This window comes from Pan troglodytes, chromosome 19, assembly GCF_028858775.2.
Source record: "Pan troglodytes isolate AG18354 chromosome 19, NHGRI_mPanTro3-v2.0_pri, whole genome shotgun sequence".
Taxonomy (NCBI): Eukaryota; Metazoa; Chordata; class Mammalia; order Primates; family Hominidae; genus Pan; species Pan troglodytes.
The window spans coordinates 16,968,975-16,992,304 of NC_072417.2; the positions used below are offsets into that span (position 1 = coordinate 16,968,975).

The following is a 23,330-nucleotide window of genomic DNA, read 5'->3' on the forward strand; positions in this document are numbered from 1 at the left end:
AGTCTGGCAGTTCCCTATATGATTACCCATAGAGTTAACATTTGATACAGAAATTGCATTTCTAGGCATCTAACCGAGAGAAATGAAAACACAGGAGAAATGAAAAACACAAAAACTTATACACGGACGTTCTTAGCAGCATTATTCATAGTAGCCGAAAGGTGAAAACACCAGCCTGGCCAACATGGCGAAACTCCATCTCTACTAAAAATACAAAAAATAAAAAAATAAAATAATTAGCCGGGCATGGTGGTGAACACCTGTAATCCCAGCTACTTGGGAGGCTGAGGTAGAAGAATCACTTGAACCAGGGAGGGGAGGTTACAGTGAGTTGAGATTGCACCACTGCACTCCAGCCTGGGCGACAGAACAAGACTCTGTCTCAAAAAAAAAAAAAAAAAAAAAAAAAAAAAAAAAACAGGTGAAAACAACCCAAAAAATGTCCATCAGGTAGTGAATGGATAAGCAAAACGTAGCATCTCCATACAACGGAATATTATTCAGCCTCAGAAAGGAATTTCTGACACAGCGACCACTTGGATGAACCTTGAAGACAGTGCGCTAAGTGCAAGAAGCCAGACACAAATGGTCACGTATTACATCATTTCATCGAAATGAAATGTCCAGAATAGGCAAATCTGCAGGCACAGAAAGTCGATTACTGATTGCCTGGGGCAAGTGAGGGAGTGTCAGCTAAAGGGTACAGAGCTTCTTTTCGGAGGTTATGAAAAAGCTCTAAAACTGACCATGGTAATGGTTGCACACATCTGTGAATATACTAAAATCCACTGAATTGTACTATCTAAATGGGTAAATTATAGAATATGTGGATTTTATCTCAATAAATATGTTTACCAAAAAAGAGTTGGTTCATGAAGGATTGATCTCCTTCTACCTTTTAGGACTGTTCTTGGGGTCCATGTCTGGTCTTTTCACCAGACTGGAGATGCCCACCATAGCAATGGTTGTGTCTGTACAACCCTGTGCTCCACTCTCTAGCAGAATGACTGAGACAGAGTAGGCACTGATGATCGTTTGCTGAGTGAATAAATAAATGTATGCACCTCAAACTCCTATTCATCCTTCAATACCTCACAGAGGAGCCTCTTCAGAGAAGCCCTGAATGATTTGCCCTTACAATCCTTCTTTCCATCTTTGTCTTAATCTGTACCTTCCTCTATCAAATATCACACCAGGCCATACTCAATGGTAAGTGACTGAGATCCAGGACTCTTTCTGATTCAAGTCCACATCTACCGTAGCCTGGCATATAGCAATTGCTCCCTAACTGGTATCTCCTCACCAACCCTAGTGTCTTGGACTCCTGCCTTCAGGGCTCCTGTGGAACCAGGCCATGGGGAAGCAACTCACACACCCTTGCAGCTGTAGTGCCTGGGCTTCATCTGAGTGTGAGCCCCAGCCTGTTTGGGTGCTGAGCTCTGAGGGCAAATTGAAGCGCTTACCTCCCATGCAGATGCCCCAGCCCCCAGGCCAGCCCCACCTCCTGAAGGACACAGTCCCAGCCGCATGCGAACTGAGCATGCACGCACCCTCAGCTTGACCTGAGTCCGCTTACGAAGCCACTTCTCCCGGGGGTTGGCAGGACTCAGTGCTGCGGGGTCCAGGCGGGCGCTTTCCTTGATGTTCACGCTCTCATAGCGCATTACCTGGCCAAGAGCCGAGCAGGGCCCCGGTCAGGTCTTCTGGCTTCTCTGCTTCCCTCCCAGGGTGTCAGCGCCCACCCGCTTGTGGCCAGCTGGGCCCTGCCCCTGCAACCCCCCAACCTCACAGCCTGGAACCGTCAGGAGGCCGCAGACCCCGGGACCTGCATTCCTGTCCCTGCATTCCTGTCCTGATAGCTGGGGCCAGAGCAGTCTCCCAGCTGGCTCCCTTCCTGAGAGAAGTCTCTGCCTCGCTGTGCCCAAACCTGGCAGCCACCTCTATCTGTCCCCACTCTCTGCCCTCCCTCTGTTACAACAAGGTGGCCCTTTCTTAAGGCCGCCTTGAGTCCTGATCCCAGCCGCTCCTTGCTTCTTGAGGACGTTGCTCCAGCCATGCTCCCCTCCCAATCCCGCAGCGCTGATTAGACTCCCTCCGCTAGATCACTCTCCTTAGCATTCAAATACGTGTAATACTGCCCATCTTAAAAAATACTCTCTCGGATTCCTCATGCCTCTCCAGTGACCGCCACATCCCTGCTGTCCCTCACAGCAGCACTCACAGAGGACTTAGCCCATATACTGTCACCCCTTCCTCACCTGCCCCCTCTCCTCCACCCACTCCAGTCAGGGTTCTTCTCCATCACTCTACGGAAGCCATTCTTGCCACGGCCCCGGTGACTCCCACCCCGCCTATCTCAGGGGTCCTCTCCCTACACTCTCTGGGTCCTCCAACCTCAGGGATGTCCTCTTCTCTCCTTCAGTGGCTTCTCCTTCTCTCCCTGGGGGAGCTCCAGGACTCATCTCTGAACTTCCCTCTCTGTAGGAGCACCCTTAGTCTGGCACTCATTGCCAGTTTTAAATGCCGTCCAAGCTCTGATGACACCCACATTTTTATCTGGAATCCTGATGTCTTCTCTAAGTTCCAGACTCCTCTACTCCCCTTCCGTCCCAGCAACTAAGAGGCAGCTCACACTTCCCACACCCAGACAGTGGTGGATGTGCCACGTGGGGCACAGGTTTGGGCTGGAGCACCCTGGCCTGGGTGCCACCAGGCTGGGGACCCACCCCCAGCCCAGCACACTGTCTCCCACCCCCAAGAACCTACAAACAAAACTCACTTTCCTCCGCCCCCTGCCCAGCCCTGCTCTTCCGCAGGTGCAGGACACGGAACCACCTTAGTCACTCAAGTGGGAAACAGGACGTACTGGGCTCCCGTCTTTCTCCTACAACGCAGACAGCCACAAGCGCTCTCACCGTAATGCAAATCTTGCCACTCTGTGGCACCTCCACCCCCTGTCCTACTCCAAGCCTCCTCTCTAAGTTGGGACCCTGCACTGGCCTCACAAGAGGCCTCATGGTTCCTCTCCTGCCGTGAAAACAGCAGCCTCAGCCTCAGGGTTTCCTTCAAAAAACACAAGCCAGTTGCTATTTCTTCCTTGCTCACAGCCCTGCAATGGCTTCCCATTGAACCCAATATAAAACCATACCCCTGACCTTGGCCATCACGGCTGTTCATGAACATCATGACCCCTACCAGCTCCCCAGACTCCCTCCCCACCAGGCTCTCCTTCCGGCACCAGCCTTTCTGCTATACCTTCTGTTTTGCAGACGAGGACATTGAGACCCAGTGGGGAGTGGGAACTGACTACTCCAGTCTCCAAGTTGAAACACTGGGACACTCTCCTGCGTAGTTTATATTTAATTTTCTAGAGTGTACCATACCGTCAGCCACCCAGGAGCCAATGTCTTTATGAAGCCCATTCTCTGGTCATGTCACTCCCCACTCACGTAGGTGCTCCAATGCCTTCCTCATGCTCTTAGGATCAAGGCCAAAAGCTGAACAGTGTCTGCAAGAATAGCCTCCTCTCCAGCTGGAGAAGGGCGGTACCCCCTTGGTGTGGCTGTGGGCAGGCCCGCGACTGCGGCAGCAGTACCTGTCTCAGGATGAAGGCCACCACGTCTGTGGACTCCCAGTAGCTGGCGTGGAAGAGGTGGGGCAGGGCCACGGTGGGGAAGGCCGTGAGGACATCAGGGCAGTACAGGGCATAGTCGATCCTCTTGCTTCCCCACCACTTGGCTGTGACTGTGGGTCGGAGAGGAAGGTGAGGATGCGTGGCCGGCCCGGGGCCTCACCCGAGGGGCAGCGGGGTCTCCCATTGCACAGACTGGTGGTGGATGCCCCACGTGGGGCACAGGTTTGGGCGGGAGCACCCTGGCCTGGAGGAGGCCTGGGGAACGCGCTGCTCTTCCTCCTTCCTTCTCAAAACCCACCAGCCCTCCCCTAAGCTGTGGGCACCAAGCCCATGCCCAGGAAGGAGGGCCAGACCCACAGAGACGTCCACAGTCTCACCCAGGGCTGCCGCTCAGTGGCAGTTCCCAGTGGGCTCTGCCTGAAGTTGGCGCTGAGTCTATGTCTGGAAGGTTCAGCACTTCCTTAATGGTCAGAGGTCAGAGCCCTGTCCAGGGTCAAAGGTCAGGGCTTTGTTTGAGGTCAAAGCTCAGACCCTGTCAGGGATCAGGGGTCACTGCTCTCTTCAAGGTCAGAGCTCTGATTTGAGGCAGGGTCAGAGTTCAGGGCTCTGTCCAGGGTCAGAGGTCAAGGTTCCTCCAAGGTCAGAGCTCAGTTTGGGGCCAGAGTGAGGATTTGGACCTACGCCAGGTCTCCATCAGCAGACGCCCAGCTCTCTAAAGGCAGAAGCAAGCCCCCAGGACTTCCTTCACCTTCTCCCTATCCCAGGGCCTGCCCTCAGCAGCTCTAGCAGTGACCCAGCAAACACCCAGAGGAAGGTTCCCCTCCCCCGAATCCAGGCAGGGCCCCAAAAGGACCTCACTCACTGCGGGAGGCACCCACGGGTGCCATGCTGTCCGAGGACTCCGAGCTCTCGCTGTGGGAGCTCCCCTCGCTCATCCTCCGTCCTGGGCGCTGGAACCTCGAGGCCTGAGGGGGCGAGGCAGGGGCATCCAGAAGTGGCGGGCTGTCCCGGGAGCTGCCCTCCAGGAAGAGGGGGCTGTGGGTGTGTAGGGCATCAGCTGGAGGGGGAATTTCAAGGTCAGGCTGAGTCATGTGTCTCCAGCAGAGCTGCCCACTCAGTGCCAGCCCCATGCTGGGAGGGAGGCTGGGCACTTGGAGGAGCCAGCCCTGGCTCTGCTCACTTGCCAGCCCAGCAGGCACCTGCCCCTCTCACTGTGCCCACCCCACCAGTCCCCTGGGCCTGAAGGGACCCCGCTGCCACCGCATATTGCCGCATTTACCTCCTTGCAGCTGTGAGTTATGCAGACACAAGCTGGAGTCCCAGCCATCACCCCTACCCCCAGTAAAGCTGCAGAGGGAGCCTCTGGGACGTTGCCCCAAAAGCACCAGCTGAGGTCCCAGGAGTGACTCATAGCCATATCCTCTCTTATCCAACTCCTCCCCTGCGCCACAAAGAATTGAGGCTGCCTCTGGAAGGGAATGGGGACTCCAGCCTGAGAGCTAGGATAGCCTCAGGGGAGGGAGGGGAGTCCCCTGACCAAAGAGGGATCCATGGGGGAGGGAGGTTTCCAGCCTAGCCGACCTATTGAAGCTCCAGGCAGGCAGGGATTTGGAAACAAAGGCTCCATTGAATTAGGGGTGAGGGAGGGATGGTTTTTAATCCTGAATCGGCCCCATGCACAACTCCCCCATCCCTGACGCAAACCTCTGAGCAGGCTTAGGCTAAATTTCCTCAAGTAGGGCGTGGAGCCAAGGCTCCGATTTCCAAGCTGCTGACTGCCCATTACAGGTCTCCCATCGACGACACACTCGGTCCATGCCCGGATCACCCCACTTGACCCTGGAGGCCACTGGCTCTTCGCCAAAACACCTGCCCTCGCTCCTGCTGTTCTCCCTGCCTGGAAGATCTCAACCCTCATCCTCTAGCTCTTCTCCACCTGTCCAAATGCACCTCCCCTGTCTGGACCCTAATCAAAGGCCACCTCTTCCATGAAGCCCACCAGGATGGCACACTCTCTGCCCTACCCCTTCAGAGTCCAGGCTGGGCACTCATAAATAGATTGGAGCACGGATCCCTGGACCCGTCATCAGGTCTGAAAGCTCAAGTGTTACACCAGCCCTGGCCACAGGAGTGTGTCCGGGAGCCTGTTGGGGGACACAGCCTGGGTCTCTGAGCCCCAAGATGCCTCAGACAGAGCAGGTGCTTAGCACAGGTGGGCGACTCTGAAGACAGAGGAGTTGACTAACCTTCTGTTCTCACAGCCCCTGCTCAGGTGAGTCACCCTACTCACTGAGAGCTTGGAGGGGTTGAATGGGCTGGGGCCCCACCTCCAGCTCAGCACACTCTCTCCCACCCCCAAGAACCTACCGAGGAGGAGGGATTGCCCATCGCCCAGTGGGAACCTCTGGTAGCGAGGCACGCTGACAGGCGGCACCAGGTGGAACTTGGGCTCCAGCAGTGGCTCGAGCCGTGAGGCAGAGGGGTCTGCGCAATGGAAGAAGCTGTAGACCTGGCTGCAGGCAGGACGCACCTGGAAGCCTGGGGTGAGTGGGAAGACAGAGGGAAGCCACTTTCTAGTACCTGCTCCCTGGGCCCTAGGAGGCTCCCTGGAATGCAGCCTGGAGTAGCCTACTCCCCTCTCAAGAGCCTCCCCGGGCTCCCTGCTCCCCACGGGAACAAAGCCATTACATTCAGTTTGTCTCCCCACCCAGGAGCGCAGTGACAGGCACCCAGCACTGCAGCCGTGGTGCACAGCTGCCCTTCCCCAATCAGGCTTGCAGCTTTCCTTTCTCTGAGCCTTTGCTCAAAACATCCCTTCTCCTTGTGGGCCCTCCCTCCACCATTTCCACGGGGCAACTCCTTTAGATTCTTCCAGTTTTCACTCAGTTACCACCTGACCTAGGAAGCCAACCCAGGTTCCTTCAGGCAGGTCAGCTGCCCCTTCCGCAGGCCTCAAGGCTATAAACACACAGTTCCCAGGCCTGCTGCTAGAGTTCCAGGTTTGCCAGAGCTGGTGGAACACTTCTCTCGCTGACCAGCAGGTGTCTCCACTGAGGCATCCACCTCATCGGCGGGCCTCCCTGTCCTCCTAGAACAGGGACTGGACCGTCCAGCATCCAGGGAGCCCTAGGGTTCATTAGCGACACTGAGGGCAGCCATGGGGTTCTGCCTCCTTGCCTCCATTTCTACCACCCACTTTATCTGTTCCATACTGTAGCTTGTCAGTAAGCTTTGGCCAAAAGCATGGATCTGTGGATATCCAAGGTGCCCTGCAGCCTCAGACGGTCTGTACTTCTGTCCTTAAGAGTCACAGATACCCTCCCCACCCCTCATGCCTGCTGGTGCCAATCGCCTGGTGTGTACATTTTAGAGGAGCAGGAAAAGGCATTCGAGGTTGCAGGTATTAGCCGGGCACGGTGGTTCACGCCTGTAATCCCAGCAATTTGGGAGGCCAAGGTGGGTGGATCACTTGAGGTCAGGAGTTCGAGACCAGCCTGGCCAACATGGTGAAACTCCATCTCTACCAAAAATACAAAAATTAGCTGGGCGTCATGGTGGGTGCCTGTAATTCAAGCTACTTGGGAGGCTGAGGCAGGAAAATTGGTTTAACCCGGGAGGCAGAAGTTGCAGTGAGCTGAGATCGCGCCACTGCACTCCAGCCTGGGTGACAGAGTGAGACTCCATCTCAAAAAAAAAAAAAAAAAAGGTTGCAGGTATTGCATGAGCAAAGGCACCTGAGGTGGGCTTGGGGATATGCGGGGGTGGGTGGTGAGACCAACCTGGCAGCCGTATCTGCCTCAGTACAGGAGAAGGAGAGGGTGGGAGGCAAGAGGTTGAATATTCTGTCTTCTCTTCCCCATAGGGCGTGACCACCGGACAATGAGGCCACAAAGCAGCCAGGGGCACTTGACATGGAGAGTGAAATCCATCTGAAGCTGCCTCACCTTCGCCCTGTGTCAGGAGGGAAGCTGCTCCTCTCTCCCTCCTCTTCCCCACCCTCTCTCCTCTCTTTCCACCTATCCCAACTCTGTGACCCTCCCTGCCCCTGTCCCCAACTTCACTCTCCTCATTCTGAGGCCCTGACACGGTGGCCCTAGTGACGCACAGGCACCTCAGGCCCCAGCCCACACCATCCCTACCGTCCAGCCCAGGCAGCACCGTCCTCCGCATGGCCAGGACCAGGCCCAGTGGCGAGCCGAAGAGGAAGAAGTCGGACACATCGAAGTCAAAGCGGCCCAGGCTGACCTCAGGGAGCTGCGGCCCCCCAGCCGCCGGGGTCTCAGACTCATCCTTTAGCACGCTGGAGTGGATGCTGCGGAGGGAGGAGGACGCAGGGCAGGGCAGGTCAGGGAAGGACCGAGAATGCGGGAGTGTTCACACAGCAGCGCAGCCTGAATTCTGAGTGTGAAGTGCCCAACCCTCCATCTCTGGGGCGGGGCTGAGAGTCCACCGGCTGCACACCACCTACAGTCAGCACTGGCCACCAAGGCCTGGCTGATATTTGGCTAGAAAAGGAATCAACAGACTTTTTCTGCAAAGGGCCAGAGAGTCAATATTTCAGACGCCATGGACCGTGTGGTCTCCATTGCATCTAGTTAACTCTGCCATTGCAGCATAAAAGCGCCCATGGACAGTGATTAAATATGCATGGCTGGGATCCAATCAAATGTTACTTACAAAAACAGGCTGAGCACCTGGGGCGCCTGAGCATCCTACACACTGGCAGGCCTGCCTCGTCATGCTGGCTTTGTGATGGCCACGCTGAGGATTCCTGCACTGTGTACCAGACAAGCCCAGCCTGCCCAACACTCAGCTGGCTAACGTCAGTTCTGTTCTGCTGGGATCAGGGCTTTCATCGTAACTCCTGTTCCAGGCAACCCGCAGACACAGATGCAAACAGCTTGGTCTCCCCACGCCCAGCCCCAGCCCACAGATGAAGCAGAGCTTAAGGAGAAAAATGTGAGACACACAGAATTCCAACCACTTCCAACCCAGGTGCCCACTGTCCCGGGAAGAATCCAAGTTACATTCAGCCACAGACCCAGAGTAGGACGCTGAGAATCAGAAGGAAACCTGGGCACCTCCCTGACCTTCCAGCCAGCATTAGCTACAGCTTAGAGTGAATCGATTAACTGAATGCAAAGCAACTAAACTACTTGAGTCAGAGGAGAACAAACTTTAGAGAGAGCTATTGAAATCATGTGGACAAGTGCCCCACCCTCAGGAGTGAGCGAGTCTGCAAAGTTGAATCCTCAGTCTCCGCACTCCCTCCTGCCTCTTGCAGTGTGAGCATCTCACAGTGAGATGATGACTCTGATGTTTAACAATACATATTTCATGTACAGCGTGGTCCCTAAACACACGCCAACTACTTAATTGCCAAAGAAACCACCATCTGTCCCTACACCAGAGGGGAAAGCTGGCTGTGTCAGACCAGCTCCTGGAAGCCTCCAACTTCTCATCACTCTCCAAATTTGGGGCTCTCCTAAAGGATTTTTCAAGGATGAGCCAGGACTGTTGAGATTTTTCACCTTGCAAGCCTCACTAGAAGGTAGCTGCTTTTCTAAAGGATCATCTGTCAGTGGGGCTTTAAACATTCAGAGATTTAAATGTGCAGAGCCTTTGACCTAATAATTCTTCCTCCAGGAATCCACCCAAATATAATCACCCTAATATATACATTAACGTTTATGCACAAAGATGTTCACTGTAGGGCTATTTATACTGCTAAGGAATTGGAAACAACCAAAATGCCTAATTATAGGGATTAAGTAAACTGATATCCATTCATTCGACATTATATTGCCATTAAGAATATTTATCAAGTATTTTTAATTATATCAGGAAAAGATCACAATATAAAGGTTTTTTTTTTTAAATAAAACGATCTTAAAAGCATGTAGAAGGAAACAGTCTCTATGTTAACAATGAGACTGTTGGCTCCCTCTGGGTGGTGAGATGATTATCTTCCAAATGTTGTAATGACCTCATGATACTTATCACTTGGGTAAGGAGGAAGGAGAAAGGAAGGAAGAAGAGAGCTGAGGAGCAGAGGAAAAAGAAAGAGACATTCCTTCCAATCTGGGTCCAAGTTCAATTAATGTGTAAGCTGAATTAATGTGCAGATAATGTGTTTAGCCCACATTGATTAACATGTCTCTTCTAGAAAGTTAAAGGGTAAACAGTTCTGTAGAGGAGCCTGCCTGGCCCATAAACAAAAGTGTGTTGGATTAGAAACATGAACTTGGGATAGGGAGACCAGAATGATGATCCCAGCTCTTCCGTCACTGGCTGCGTGACCTCTAGAAAGTTCCTGACCTACTTGACCCTCTCTTTCCCTATGAGAAATGATAGCAACACACACCTCGGGTGACTCACAAAACACAGTCACAGCAATTATTCCGCCAGGTTCTTAAAACCGTGCGGTGAAGTAGGCTGGGCAGCATTATCTTTTTGCAGAAGAAAAGCCGAGGCTCAGAAAAGGACGACTGTTCCCAATCTCTCTGCAAGTCAGAGCAGGGCAGGGACAGGGAACCAGGTTCCAGAGTCTCAGTACAGGGCCGCCGACGAGTGGCTGTGGTCCCTCAGTACAGGGCCGATGGCGAGTGGCCTTGGTCCCAGCCTTTCAATGCTTATCTATGGGCCCCCATGGAAGGGCCTGGGACATCTGACTGGTCACAGCCCTCCCAGTTGGCTCTGAGCCAAGGTCTTCTTGTTTCTGGACAGGGAGGGGCTACCTTGAGAGGAAGGCATGGTGCTGGGTGATGGCCTCGCAGTCATAGGTGGAGGAGTCGCTCTGTTTCCGCGGCAACGGCCTCTTGGGCTCCTCATCCTCCAACCCACTGGAGATGTCAATGTTGCTTTTGCTGAGACGCTTGCTGCTGGCCAGGCTGCAATCTTCCTCCACCACGACTGGGGTGTCCTTTGGGACCGAACAGGGGACAGGAGAGACAAAGACTGTTGTCACGGGAGACTCTGGGGCCTTGTCTCCTCCCCCCAAGCACAAACCAACCCCTTCATCCTAAGATGTGAGGGGCTACCCTTCTTCCAAAAGACACAGGAAGCCACATCGCAATCATGGTAGGATTCTAGGCACAGGCTCTCTCCCGCATCCACCGGGATTGACATTCCCACTGGGACGCTGGATGGCTGTCGAAGGGGCCAAATCCAGCTCTCCAGGCCTCAGTTTCCACACCTGTCATAATAATCCCCTGCTACTCTTGTAGAATTATGATACACTTCTTCTTCTTCTTCTTTCTTTATTTTCTTTTTTGAAACAGAGTCTCCCTCTGTCACACAGGCTGGAGTGCAGTGGTGCAATCTTGGCTCACTGCAAACTCCACCTCCTGGGTTCAAGTGATTCTCGTGCCTCAGCCTCCCAAGTAGCTGGGATTACAGGCACGCACCACCATGCCCGGCTAATTTTTGTATTTTTAGTAGAGATGGGATTTCACCATGTTGGCCAGGCTAGTCTCAAACTCCTGACCTCAGGTGATCTGCCCACCTCGGCCTCCCAAAGTGCTGGGATTACAGGCATGAGCCACTGCGCCCAGCTGGATTATGATACACTTCTTTGTAACCTGGATGTCATGGTGCCAACGTGAAGAACCAGCACTCTCTCCCCAAGGGGCAGGCCCTGCTCCTATGGGCATACCCCTCCCGCGGTCCTGTCCCCCCGGCTATACCTGGGTGCTGCTGATGCTCCCCTTCCGGCTGCTGCTGGCAGGGCTGTCCCCTGAGGGCCCCGCACTGTAGCAGATGGCATCGAAGGCCAGGAGGCCCCCCACACAGTCCCCGATGAGACACACCTGAAAGAGATGCAGCTGGGACTGCAGGCCTGCCCACTGCTGACCCCTCACCCCCACACCCGGCCAGAGCAGTGCTGCCTCCCCACAGGAGAATGAGAAACTCATCCTTGGGAGGTGTTGAGAGAGCCCAACTGGGAAGCAGTGTGCAAACTGGGCGGGGGTCAGGGTTGGCGTTGGCCCAGGCCAGCCCAAGGACGGGGAGTAGTCTACTCTCAGGGGTCAGACTTGGGCTAGAGAGCCGCATGGGCTCAGAATCAGAACTCAGACTGTTGGCCTCTGCTTTTCTATCTGTAAAATGAGGGCAAAGTCAGAGATCTCAAAAGCCGCCTTCGGGCTCAGAGGCTGATTCGAGAACAGCCTGGCCTTGGCCCTTTCAGTAGATTCCAGCCTCTCTCCCAGGCCGGGGCCGGAACAGGGGAGGGGAGAGGAGGAGAGGGCAGGCTGTCCTACCTGCCCACTGAAGCCAATCCCATCAGAGGACTTCAGGAACTCTCTGTAGACCTGGTTGGCTCGCTCGATGACAGTGGTGACAGCATCCTGGTACTGCGGGGAGGAGATGGCCAACAGGGGAAGGGCGGCCAGAGGGACGTGGTCCTGGCTGCTGCTGAGGCAGCCCTCATCATGGCTGTAGGGGTTCAGGCTGCAGACAGGGGGCCCAAGGTGAGCCCAGCCAGGATCGGGCAGGTTGGCAGGTTTGGGGCTGAGGATCAGGCAGAAGAGAGCACATACTGGCCAGGAATTGGGCTCCAGGGACCCTTCAGGAAGACCCAGGCAGGAGCCTGGTGACACAGAGCACAGGCAGTGTGGGGAGGAGAGGGGAAGAGGATTCACGCCTACACTGACTCCCTGTGTGTCCTTCCCGTTCTGGCCATGGGTGTGGGCCCTGGGGTCCCTGTGACTGCAGTCTCTATTGCCCTCTTCTGCATGGCCCCAAAGAACACCCCAACCATAGAGGAAGAAGTCAGCAGAGGAGCCAGCTAGGGTGGAACATGTAGGAACATATCATCATGGCAGACTTCCTGGAGGAGGTGGGGCTTGAACTAGGCCTCAAGAAAGGCTTTGGAGAAGCTGGGAAAGGAGGAGAGAGGACATGCCAGGCTTGGGGTTCACATGGTGGCCACAGCTTGGAGCTGGGCACATAGCTGCAGACATGATGTTGTGTTCATTGCATCACTGGGAGAAGATCAGAGCTTTCATCAGCTTTGCAGAAAGTTCTGTGACCCCAGAGGGGGCTGAGAGCCTGCCCAACAGTGTCCAGCCAGCAGACTGTCCAGACTTTGCATTGGCACCCACAACTCCCTACCTTCCCACTAGGAAATCCCCCTCCTCTCTGGGCAGCTCAGACTCACCTGAGACCAGTGCCTCCGAGTCACCTACCCCTGCCTCTGCCCCCATCTCTGCTTCTGTTCCCTGGGGCTTCCGACCCAGATGCACTGTTGGACCTGGCTGGTCATGAAGGACCATACAGGGAGGCTGGGAACTCTCCACCCCTGCCCAGAGCCTGCCCTTCCCCCTTAGCCCAAGCTCAGGCTGATGGAGCCCAGTGCACATCCCACTGGGACTCGACAGAATCTGGGGCAGGGGACAGGGCTTGAGCACTCTCAGCAGGTGGCAGAGTCCTCGTGGTGTACAAGGCTGGCCCTGTCAGCCATTCCTCATCTCCAAAGAACACAAATTAGAGGAAGCAGGCCTCGATTGCAGCCGGAGAGATTTTAATTAGCTGAGAAAGAGCTCCCTCCCAGCCGTGATTATGGGGTGATGAATGGCCCTGGCAAGGAACTGCCTGGGGGAGAACTAAGCTCCCTCCCGCTGGCCCCATGAATCAATGGCCGGGCCATCCGTCTTCCTGGAGATAGGGGTGACCCAGCTCTGGAGGTCAGATGTCCTGGGGACAGGTAGAGGGGTTCCTGAGACGGATGATGAACTAGCACAGTGAAGTCCTGGACTATCAGAGTGACAAGGGAACATGCTGCGCCACCAGTTCAGCAGTGAGCAGGTGTCAAAGATGCAGATTCCGGGGCACCTCCCTCCTGAATCAGCCACTGCTGGGGGGAGGCCTGGACATCTCGCAGTTTAACAAGACTCACACCAGGGATTTGGGCAATTAGCCAGGTTGCGGAATTACAGACCTAATCTTCCTTCCTTCCAACTCCGATTGAGATCTGCCTGCAATTCCTGTTGGTGTCCAAGGAACGCAGATAAATCAGAGTCTCTGACTTTCCCCCAATCCAGAGGGGGAAAAGGAAGGCCCAGGGAAGGGAAGGGGCTTGCCCGTGCTCTCTCCTGACTGGCTGGAAGCTCCAGGGCAGGGGACTTTGGCCCTCCCCGCACTGAGCCCTCCTCAGAGCCACAACTGGCTGAGAACATCGGCTCCCATTCTCCTGGGGAATTCGGAGTGCGGTGCGCCCCACACACCTGGCACCCTGCTGGGGACCTCTTCCCACCCTTCCCAGCTCCGGAGCCCCGGGGTATGAGGGCTCTGCCTGAGGGCTGGGCTCTGCAGCAGCCCCAAGTCTCTGGCGGGGTCCTGTGAGGGGGACAGGCAGAACAGAGGTGCAGAGGCCTCCCTCCTGCCCCTGACTGAAAGTTCCCAGCTTCCAGCTGCCAGCCCCAGTGATCTGCCAAATGCCTATAGGATTTGGGCCCTGTAGGCGTTTAGGTCATTTTTGCACATATGACTGCTGAGAACCCAGGTATCCACCCGGCCCCAGGCACCTACCTTTAGCTAGTTCAACAGGATAGGCAGGAGGGGAGCACTGCAGCCCTCAGTGCCTGGAGCAGTGGGTGGAGCTCCCAGAGGCCCCATACCCTGGAGGTCCCCTCAGTTTGTCCCCCACAGGTGCCAGGGCCCACAGTGGGCAAGGATGTGCCAGCGTCAGCAGTGAGCAAGCTGCCCAGCGCTCAACCAGCCCTTCTGTGCACACATCCTTCCCTCCTTTCTCCCCACCAGCTGGGTTCCCTGCTGCGAGTTGGAAGTCTCTCTCCCCAGCCCACTCTCCACCTGCAGAGAGAGCCCCTCTTCCAGCCAGGAGGAAGATGATGTGAGTCATGGCTAGCATCCCCGAAGCTGGCATCCCCACAGTTAGCATCCCCAAGGCTGGCATCCGCATGGCTAGTATCCCTGAGACTAGCATCCCCATGGCTAGCATCTCCAAGGCTGGCATCCCCATGGCTGGATCCCCACAGCTAGTATCCCCAAGGCTGGCATCCCCATGGCTAGTATTACCAAGACTAGTATCCCCAAGGCTGGCATCCCTATGACTAGTATCTCCAAGGTTGGCATCCCCATAGCTAGTATCCCTGAGGCTAGTATCCCCATGGCTAGATCCCCACAGCTGGCATCCCCAAGGCTGGCATCCCCAAGGTTAGCATCCCCAAGGCTGGCATTCCCAAGGCTGGCATCCCTATGTGCTTTCTACATTCTGGACACTGTGTTGAGTGCTTCACACACATTAGCACACAGACTCTTCACAGCCACCCTGAGAGGTTATTTACTATGGCTACCTTCACTGTACAGATTAGGAAATTGAGACGAGGAGAAGTTAAACACCTTCCCCAGACCACACAGCCAGGACTCAAATCCAGGTGGCCTGAGAGCCCACACACTTAGCCGTGGTATGCAAACCCAAAAGTCACTCCTCCAGGAAGTCCTCTCTGGCCTTTCTCAGAGAGCCCACAGTGCCCTGTTCCTCCTCCATCAGAGCACTGTGATATTATGAGGTAGATAGATAGATAGATAGATAGATAGATAGATAGATAGATAGATAGATAATGGATGGACGGATGGATGAACAGACAGATAAATAGAATAGAATGATAGAGAGAGAGAGAGGGAGGGAGAGAGAATACATAGATAGGTTTTGTCCACAGTTCCTGGCTCCCATAGCCGTTGCTATAATGTTGGGGCACTTAGGCCTAGGAAAACAGAACCTCTCTCTCTCTCTCTCTCTCTCTCTCTCTCTCTCTCTGACATTCTCCTGCCCTCCTTGAGCTGGCTGTGAAGAAATTCTCTGATCTCCGTTGTCTGATTTAGGTCATGAGACCCTCATTTCGGAAGGAGTCCTGCCCCATACCCAGGAGGAAGGAATGCTTCAGAGCCCAAGAAGAATCTGAGCAGACAGGCCCTGTTGGGTTTCCCGACTCGGTCTGAGTGTCAGCCCCTTTCTGTCCAACCAAATATCTATGTTGTCAATCATGCCTAGCCAATGACACCTCCCTTAAAGGGCCAAAAGGACAGGAGAGCTTCCGGAGAGCTGAACGCGTGGAGGTTCCTAGTGACCGACACCTAGGGAAGCTCCGTACCCCTTCCCCCATACCTCACCTTATGCATCTCTTCATCTGTATCCTTTATAATAAACCAGTAAATGTGATTCAGCATTTTCCTGAGTTCTGTGAGCCGATCTAGCAATTAATTGAACCCAGTGACAGGGTTGTGAGAACCCCAGCTTGAAGCTGGGCTGTCAGCAGCACAGATAAAACAAACTGGGGCATGGTATCGGTGTCAGAAGTTTGGGGCAGTCTTGTGGGACCAAGCTCTCACCCCGTGGGATCTGATGCTGTCTCCAGGTAGACAGAGGCAGAATTGAACTGGAGGGCACCCAGCTGGTGTCCACAGCAGAACTGATTGCTTGGTGTGTACGGAAACAGCCCCTCACATGTGGCCCCGGAAGTCTTCTGTGTTGACTGTTACGGTGTGAGAGCAAAGGAAAAACACCATTCGTGTTTTTCAGATTCCTACTTGGCTGCAATCGTGTGGCCGAGTTTGACTCCTGTCTCCATGGGCTGGGCGACCCTGGGGGAAACTGGCTAAACTCTCAACACTCAGTGTCTTTTTTTTTTTTTTTTTTAGACAGAGTCTCACTCTGTCTCCCAGGCTGGAGTGCAGTGGCGCAATCTCGGCTTACTGCAAGCTCCGCCTCCTGGGTTCATGCCATTCTCCTGCCTCAGCCTCTCAAGAAGCTGGGACTGCAGGCGCCCCCCACCTCACCTGGCTAATTTTTTATATTTTTAGTAGAGACAGGGTTTCACCATATTAGCCAGGATGGTCTTGATCTTCTGACCTCATGATCAGCCCACCTCAGCCTCCCAAAGTGCTGGGATTACAGGCGTGAGCCACCGCACCCGGCCAACACTCAGTGTCTTTATCTGGGCCAAACAGATCAGGCTTGTTGAACACTGGAAGTGGCTCAAGATTTCATGGAGACCCCAGCACACCCAGGCCCAGGAAGAGGACTCTTCCCACACCTTCCACCAGGGATGCTTGTGTTTCGTCACGATCTGACACCCCAGAGAGTCCTTGCAGGTACCCACCTGCCCACGGGGTCCATGCTGCAGGGGGAGCCCCTCCACTTAGTTCCCCCACCAACCCCAACCAGTTCAAACAAGCAGAAATGGACTCACTGAGAGACAAGCGAGAAAGCCTCAGAGCAGATGGCAGGACAGGGGACGAACTTGATGAGGATGTGGCCCAGGGCAGCAGGGAAATGGGCTCGTGTGACCTTCTCCAGCACGGAGCTGAAGGTGTGGATGTCGGCTGCCTTGCAGGACGGGTCCCCGGCACCCGTGTCCAGGATGTTTCCCCCGTGCAGGACCAGCAGGAGGACATGTGTCTTGCAGGAGCGCTGCGGGCAGCCTTCCTGAGAGCCAAGGCGGTTGGAATACAGAGAGAGAGGCGGCTGGGGTCGGGGGAGGCACACAGGGACACACACACACGTGCGCATACACACACACTCACACACACGCACACACGGGGAGACTGAGGCCAGAGAAGCAGGCACTATGTCCAGCCTGTCTCAGCTGCAATCTGAGGAGCAGTCTCAGCTCTAATACACCCCGCTGTGTGATAGAACCTCTGGTGCATTCAGAGTGAGGGAAGGACACGGGCTGCCAGGAGGGATGTCAGGGCAGGAAGAGTCCCAAGAGATGCTTCCTGTTCATATGGGAACCCAAAGCCCAGAGAAGGACACAGACCCACCCAGGGTCACACAGCAAGTCAGACGAAGAGCTGGAAGAAAACGAGGCCGCCTATGATCCGAGGGCTCTTCCTAAAATCCTGGCCTCTGAGTTGAGCCCAGACACCCTCCGAAGCCCAGCCTACCTCGCTGTCTTCGTGGATCTCGATGCTTCCCTGGGCTGGGAACCTCTGTCTTCTCAAGGAAACCCGGTACAGTTCTCCTGCAGAGGGAAAGAGGAGAGCTCAGCATCTCCAGGCTTCCCTACAGTGACCAGACACTCCCTGGGCCCAGCTGGCCCTAAAGGTGAGATCTTGGCTTACATCATAGGTGAGCTCAAGTTAGAGTCTGGAGCTAGGGAGAGTCACCCCATCCAGGCCCTGCCTCTGAAACCAACACAACATGAAACCCTTTCTCCTCATAAGGAAAAGGGAGGGTGGCAGAGTGAGGCCATCGCGGATGGTGCTCCTGAAAGGAGGGGCTTCCTCGAAAGGAACTAGCCTGCGTTTCTTCACCAGGACAGCAGCAAGGGTGAGTACCACCTGAGGACTTCCACTTCCGGTTATGGACGGCGATTTGAGCAAAGCCTCCCGCTGAGAACAACTAGAAGAGCTGGTGTGATGGCAAAGCGTACGCACCCACTCTTGACTGGGCTGAGAGGTGCCCAGAGAGCTGGTAAAACATGTTCTCTGGGTCTACCTGTGAGGTGTTTTGGGAAGAAGTTGGCATTTGAAGCAGTGAATGAGGCGATCTGCCCTCACCAAGGCAGGTGGGCACCGTGCAGTCCGTGAGGGTCTGAGTAGAACAAAGTGCTGCAGGGAGGAAGGATTCACTCTTCTCAAGCTCAGACTTCCATCTCCTGCCTCACACATCAGCACTCCCGCTTCTCTGGCCTTAGGACTTGACCTGGGATTCGTGCCATTTTCTCCCCGGGTTCTCTGGCCTTTGGGCTTGGGCTGGAACTACACCATAGGCTTTCCTGGGCCTCCCGACTTCCAGACAGCAGGTCAGGGAACCTCTCAGCCTCCATCATCACGAAACCATGCACGAAAGCCAGTCCCTCATAATAAGTCTCTTTTTAATTTTCTTTTCTTTTCTTTTTTTTTTTTTTTGATGGAGTTTCACTCTTGTTGCCCAGGCTGGAGTGCAATGGTGCAATCTCGGCTCACTGCAACCTCCGCTTCCCGGGTTCAAGTGATTCTCCTGCCTCAGCCTCCCGAGTAGCTGGGATTACAGGTGTGTGCCACCACACCTGGCTAATTTTGTATTTTTTGTAGAGACGGGGTTTCTCCATGTTGCTCAGGCTGGTCTCAAACTCCTGACCTCAAGTGATCCGCCCACCTAGGCCTCCCAAAGTGCTGGGATTACAGGAGTGAGCCACCATGCCTGGCCAATAAGTCTCTTTTTATACATCTGTGTATATATCCTTTCGGTCGGTTTCTCCGCAGAACCCTAATATGGCTGGATACATACTTTAAAAAAAAATATCTGTTTGAAGTTAACAGAGAAATAATAGAGGCTTGAATTACGGGACCACTTTCCAGGGAAGGTAGACTCCCAGAGAGGTAAGGTCGGCATTTGAAACATTACTGGCATTGCCCATGAGCTTTAGGGTAAAGGTGGCCTTTGCCAGAAATCTCTCCTTGCTCCTCTCAGCAGCCTGGGCTCAACACCTCCTCCTTCAAGAAGTCCTTCTTGGCTCCCAGCCCTCCCTGAGCTCTCATTTACCTAACACAGAATTCAGTAAACCACAGCCATGGACCAAATCTGCCCCACTGCCTGTTTTTGTAAATAAAGTTTTATTGGAACACACTCAGGCTCCTTCATTTACATATTGTCTATGGCAGGCGGCTTTTGTGCTACAGCAGCAGAGCAGTTGCAGCAGACACCTTACAGCTCACAAAGCTGAAAATATTTATTATCTGGCCCTTTCCAGAAATGTCTGTCAACCCCTGATCTAACACCTACACTCCTGAATGTGATGACATTGGACTCCTGGGTGGAGAGACTTCAAAGGCATCCAACAGCCACCCCTGAGCCCCCACCCAAACGATACCTGCACTCTGAGGCCTCCTTCCTGCCACCAGGCTGCCTTCAGCTCCTCTCCTTCCTCCCCCATGAGAGGGATGCTACCTCCCGTGTGTGGCTAAAACCTACAGCCAAGCTGAACCACCTGTTTGTCTTCAGGGAGGAGGAACTGGCTCATCTCTTAAAGTCGTAGGTTCTAGATGAAGATGGTCCTTGCCTTCTTCACACCCCACCCCCACCAGAGCCTGCTGCTCCCCTCTAGGAGTCACATCTGGGGAGGGTCCTTCCAGGGGCTTTGCGGGCAACCCTAGGCACCCTGTCAACATCCCCTCACCACGACCAGCCCCAGGGGAGGGTACCTCTACAAAGAACTGCAAATGAGAAGCTTTTCTCAGCAGGGAAGAGCATTTCTGAAATATTCTGTCCTCACAGACACAATCCCAGTCAAAGGGTAACTGCTTTATGAGCTCCGAGCTACTGCCCACACAGACAGGAAATCATTTCCTAAATGATGGAGAAAGAGGGAAAACTCATCCTGGGGCCCGGCTGTGCCCAGCACTTCCTAGTTCTTCCCATTGGCTAGGCTCTCCTGCCTAATTTCTAACTTACTAAAGACCTTGCCTTGGGCTTGGCTAGAGGAGACCCTGGCTCTCTCTTCAGGACAGGATGATAACACAAGACAACAGTAACGGCTCAGCTTTATTAAGCGCTTATTATGTCCTGGGCACTATGTGCTTTACATGATTCATCCTCTCTAGTCCCCACAATTACTCTCTGAGTCTGAATGATCTTGTTATTAGCCCCATTTTACAGATGAGCAAACCAAGGCTCAATCAACCTATGTCACTTGCCCCACGTACCTTAAAGGTTAAAGCCCAGGTCTGCCGCTGCCAGGCCCCTTTCCACCACGTGAACTAGTACCAGGAGGGAGAGGGTCTGAGTGTGGCTTCCCTGAGACAAAGCGCTCATGCTTCATGGTGTGTGCGGCTGTGTGTGCGGCTCTGGGGCAGGCTGTGAGTCAAGAAGAACCAGGAGTGATGGCAGGGCTGAGGTTGGCTCTAGGGCTGGGAGGAGCGTGGTTAAAGCCACGGACCCTGGATCCAGAACGCCTGAGTTCACATCTTGGCTCTTATCAGCTGTGTGACCTGTGTCTCAGTTTCTTCATCTGGAATATGGGGATAATAAAAGCAGCTACCCCATGGGGTGGTGGTGAGGATAGATGAGTTCATATGCATAAAGGGCTTAGAGCAGAGTGTGGAACACAGGAAGTGTCACATGGGTTAGCGGCTATTGTTATTATTATCATTATCCAGGGGACATCCAGGGCACAGAGCCAGGACCACAGCTGACAAGATGGGCTGATGGGGACATTGCCGCCTCCACATTTGCCTGCCCTGGTGCCAAGTCCCTCCCTGAGCCCTGGCATGCTCCTCGGCCTTGCTGGGCTGGGCGCCTGTTTGCAGTGTGATTACAGGATTAAATGCTGTGATTGCCACAAATTACTATGGCAAGGCTATAAATACATTGCAGGGAAGACATGAGGGTCCTGTTGTCTCCTGGGCACGACGCCCTCTGTTAGGTGGGGGCTGGACTCTGCACCCTCACCCATTACAAAGGCCAAGGAGCACCTACATCTTTGATCTGTCTGGAGCCAGCTCCCTCGGGACCCATGTGATGCTCTGGGCATCAAATCGGTGGATGACTGCTGCATCCTGGCCACCAACGATGTTGAGGCCGTGCCTGGTTCCATGGGGATGGGAGCCTCAGGCCAGAGACTGGGCAGGATTGTCCTCAGTATCCCTCACTCCTCCCTAGCAGGAGGAAAGAGTCTCACCTCCTACGCTGTTTGGGGACAGAGCCTTGCTTCCTTTCCATGCACAAAAGCCAGGAATGCTTTGCTCTGGGAGATTGGAGGAAGGGAGATCTAGCCTGCCAGATTCAGATTCTGGCCCCTTGAGAGTTGACTAACAGGACCAGAGCTTCCCCACAGAAAGGCACATCTCCCGTCTTCATCTTAGCAGAGGCCCCTGTAGACAAGCAGGGGCAGCCGTAGGCTACCTTCCCTGTACCTTCCCCACAGGTCTCTGCTCTTCTAAAAGCCAGACATTCCTACCATGATAATTGAGGCCATTGGCTCTGACTCACCCATAAGACATAACTCTTTCACTCGTCCTTGCCTTTGCTCATGCTGAGCCCTCTGCCTGCAAGCCCTTCCTCCCTTTGCAGACTGGCAAACTCCTACTTGTCCTGCAAAACCCTGCTCAATTGCTATCACCTCTAGAAAGCCGTCTTTGATCTATCTAGGCAAAGATGGCTATCCCATAGTATGCGGCACTGGTCTTGGCTTACTTGTCTATTTCCCCATCAGACTGTGGGCCCCTTGAGAATAGAGTTTACCAGTTTTCAGGGACTAGTATGGCACTTTTGTGAAAACCTTTTGGAAGATCCCAGGATGCACACATCCTGTGAGACATCTCTGTGCCATTAAACCCCCAGGAGAAATCAGGTTCAGGGAAGCATCATCCACTGAGAAGCACGTTGCTTCAAAGTACTCACGGGAACTGGTACCTGGGAACCTCTGGGGATTCTAGAAGAGTCTGGCCTGGGCTTCATAATTCCACCCCTAGAGGCTTCCTCAGGGACTCTGGTGACAAGAGCAGCTGGCAGGGGGTCCTAAGGGGTGGAGAGCCACATAAAGGGGACCCCAGGACCTCATCATTAGGCTGCCTGTTTCTTCCCACTTCCTGTTAATTTCTGTTTGCATGTCCCTATTCAGGCTGGGTCCCTGCAGTGCCCAGATTTGGGGTGGGGGAGCCCACAGCTGTTTTTGTGACAGTGTTTTTTGACAGGCTTTGAGACAGGCCAGCTACCGCAGTGCCAGCTCCCAGTACCCCACTAGCCCCACATCAGGAGAGGTGGTCCACCCAGCTCACCATGGCTGCTCTTGATGCCTGAAGAATGGAGCCTATTTTTGCTTAATCACAGCCTTGGAGAGGTACAAATCGTGATCATCCCCTCTAATTACCAATGCGCCACACTGCTCTTGAGACGAAAGCCAAGGTCATCACCCACACACTCAGCACCCTAAGCAAAGAATCACCCCAGCTCGGCTGGAGAGCATAGCTGTCTCCCTCTCTCTTGCTACCAACCTCTGGGGTCCACAGGGGTGGATGCTGAGGGCCCACTGGCTAAAGCCAAACACTCAGTCTCCTCCTCCATCCTTGGCAGTCACTCCCATCCCCTGTTAGTCACCCCTGGCATCAACCAAGCAGAGCTGGGCCCAGCTTGAGGCCATGTGGCACATCCTGAGAAGTAGCTGCAAAAGTATCTAATCCTCTGTAAGCTAGTGGAAGCTCATACATGGGTGGAAACATACGTTTTTTTGGTTTTTTTTTTTTTTGCCTAAACCGGCCCAGGTCACCAGCCCAGGTCACCAGCCCAGGTCACCAGACCAGGGCTCTTCATCATCCTGAAGGAGGGGAGTAAGAAAGGGATGGTCTCTTTGTTCTTACTAATGCCTTCACCCCTCAGCCCTGCCTCCTCAGAGAGACTCTTGGCAGGGAGGAAAAAGTGAGGGGAGGCCACTATGAGGAGCAGGAACTTCTTAGACTGTTAGGCCCTTTCAGTCGAGCTCATTCCCCGTTTAAAAAGACGTTACTTGCCGGGGACCGTGGCTCACGCCTGTAGTCCCAGCACTTTGGGGGACCAAGGCAGGCAGATCACGAGGTCAGGAGTTCGAGAACAGCCTGGCCAACATGGTGAAGCCCCGTCTCTACTAAAAATACAAAAATTAGCTGGGCATGGTGGTGCGCACTTGTAATCCCAGCTACTCGGGAGGCTGAGGCAGAAGAATCGCTTGAACCCGGGAGGCAGAGGTTGCAGTGAGCCGAGATCACACCACTGCACTCC

General features: G+C 54.2%; 1 protein-coding gene across 3 annotated transcripts in view; it reads right to left on the reverse strand.

The window, feature by feature from the left end:
* The window catches only part of PITPNM3 (PITPNM family member 3), a 101,872-nt gene that overhangs the window by 11,764 nt on the left and 66,778 nt on the right, over positions 1-23,330 (reverse strand). Inside the window, exons 5-14 of one of the 3 annotated variants that reach the window (XM_016931368.4) lie at positions 17,540-17,616; positions 16,843-17,078; positions 11,893-12,082; positions 11,320-11,442; positions 10,372-10,556; positions 7,774-7,946; positions 6,002-6,172; positions 4,497-4,691; positions 3,596-3,744; positions 1,551-1,667 (exon numbers count right to left, since the gene is read on the reverse strand). In XM_016931368.4, coding sequence (XP_016786857.2) covers positions 1,551-1,667; positions 3,596-3,744; positions 4,497-4,691; positions 6,002-6,172; positions 7,774-7,946; positions 10,372-10,556; positions 11,320-11,442; positions 11,893-12,082; positions 16,843-17,078; positions 17,540-17,616 — 1,616 coding nt within the window. Of the gene's footprint in view, positions 1-1,550; positions 1,668-3,595; positions 3,745-4,496; positions 4,692-6,001; positions 6,173-7,773; positions 7,947-10,371; positions 10,557-11,319; positions 11,443-11,892; positions 12,143-16,842; positions 17,079-17,539; positions 17,617-23,330 lie in introns of all 3 variants that reach the window. The other 2 variants (XM_054670773.2, XM_054670774.2) reach the window with 2 other exon arrangements.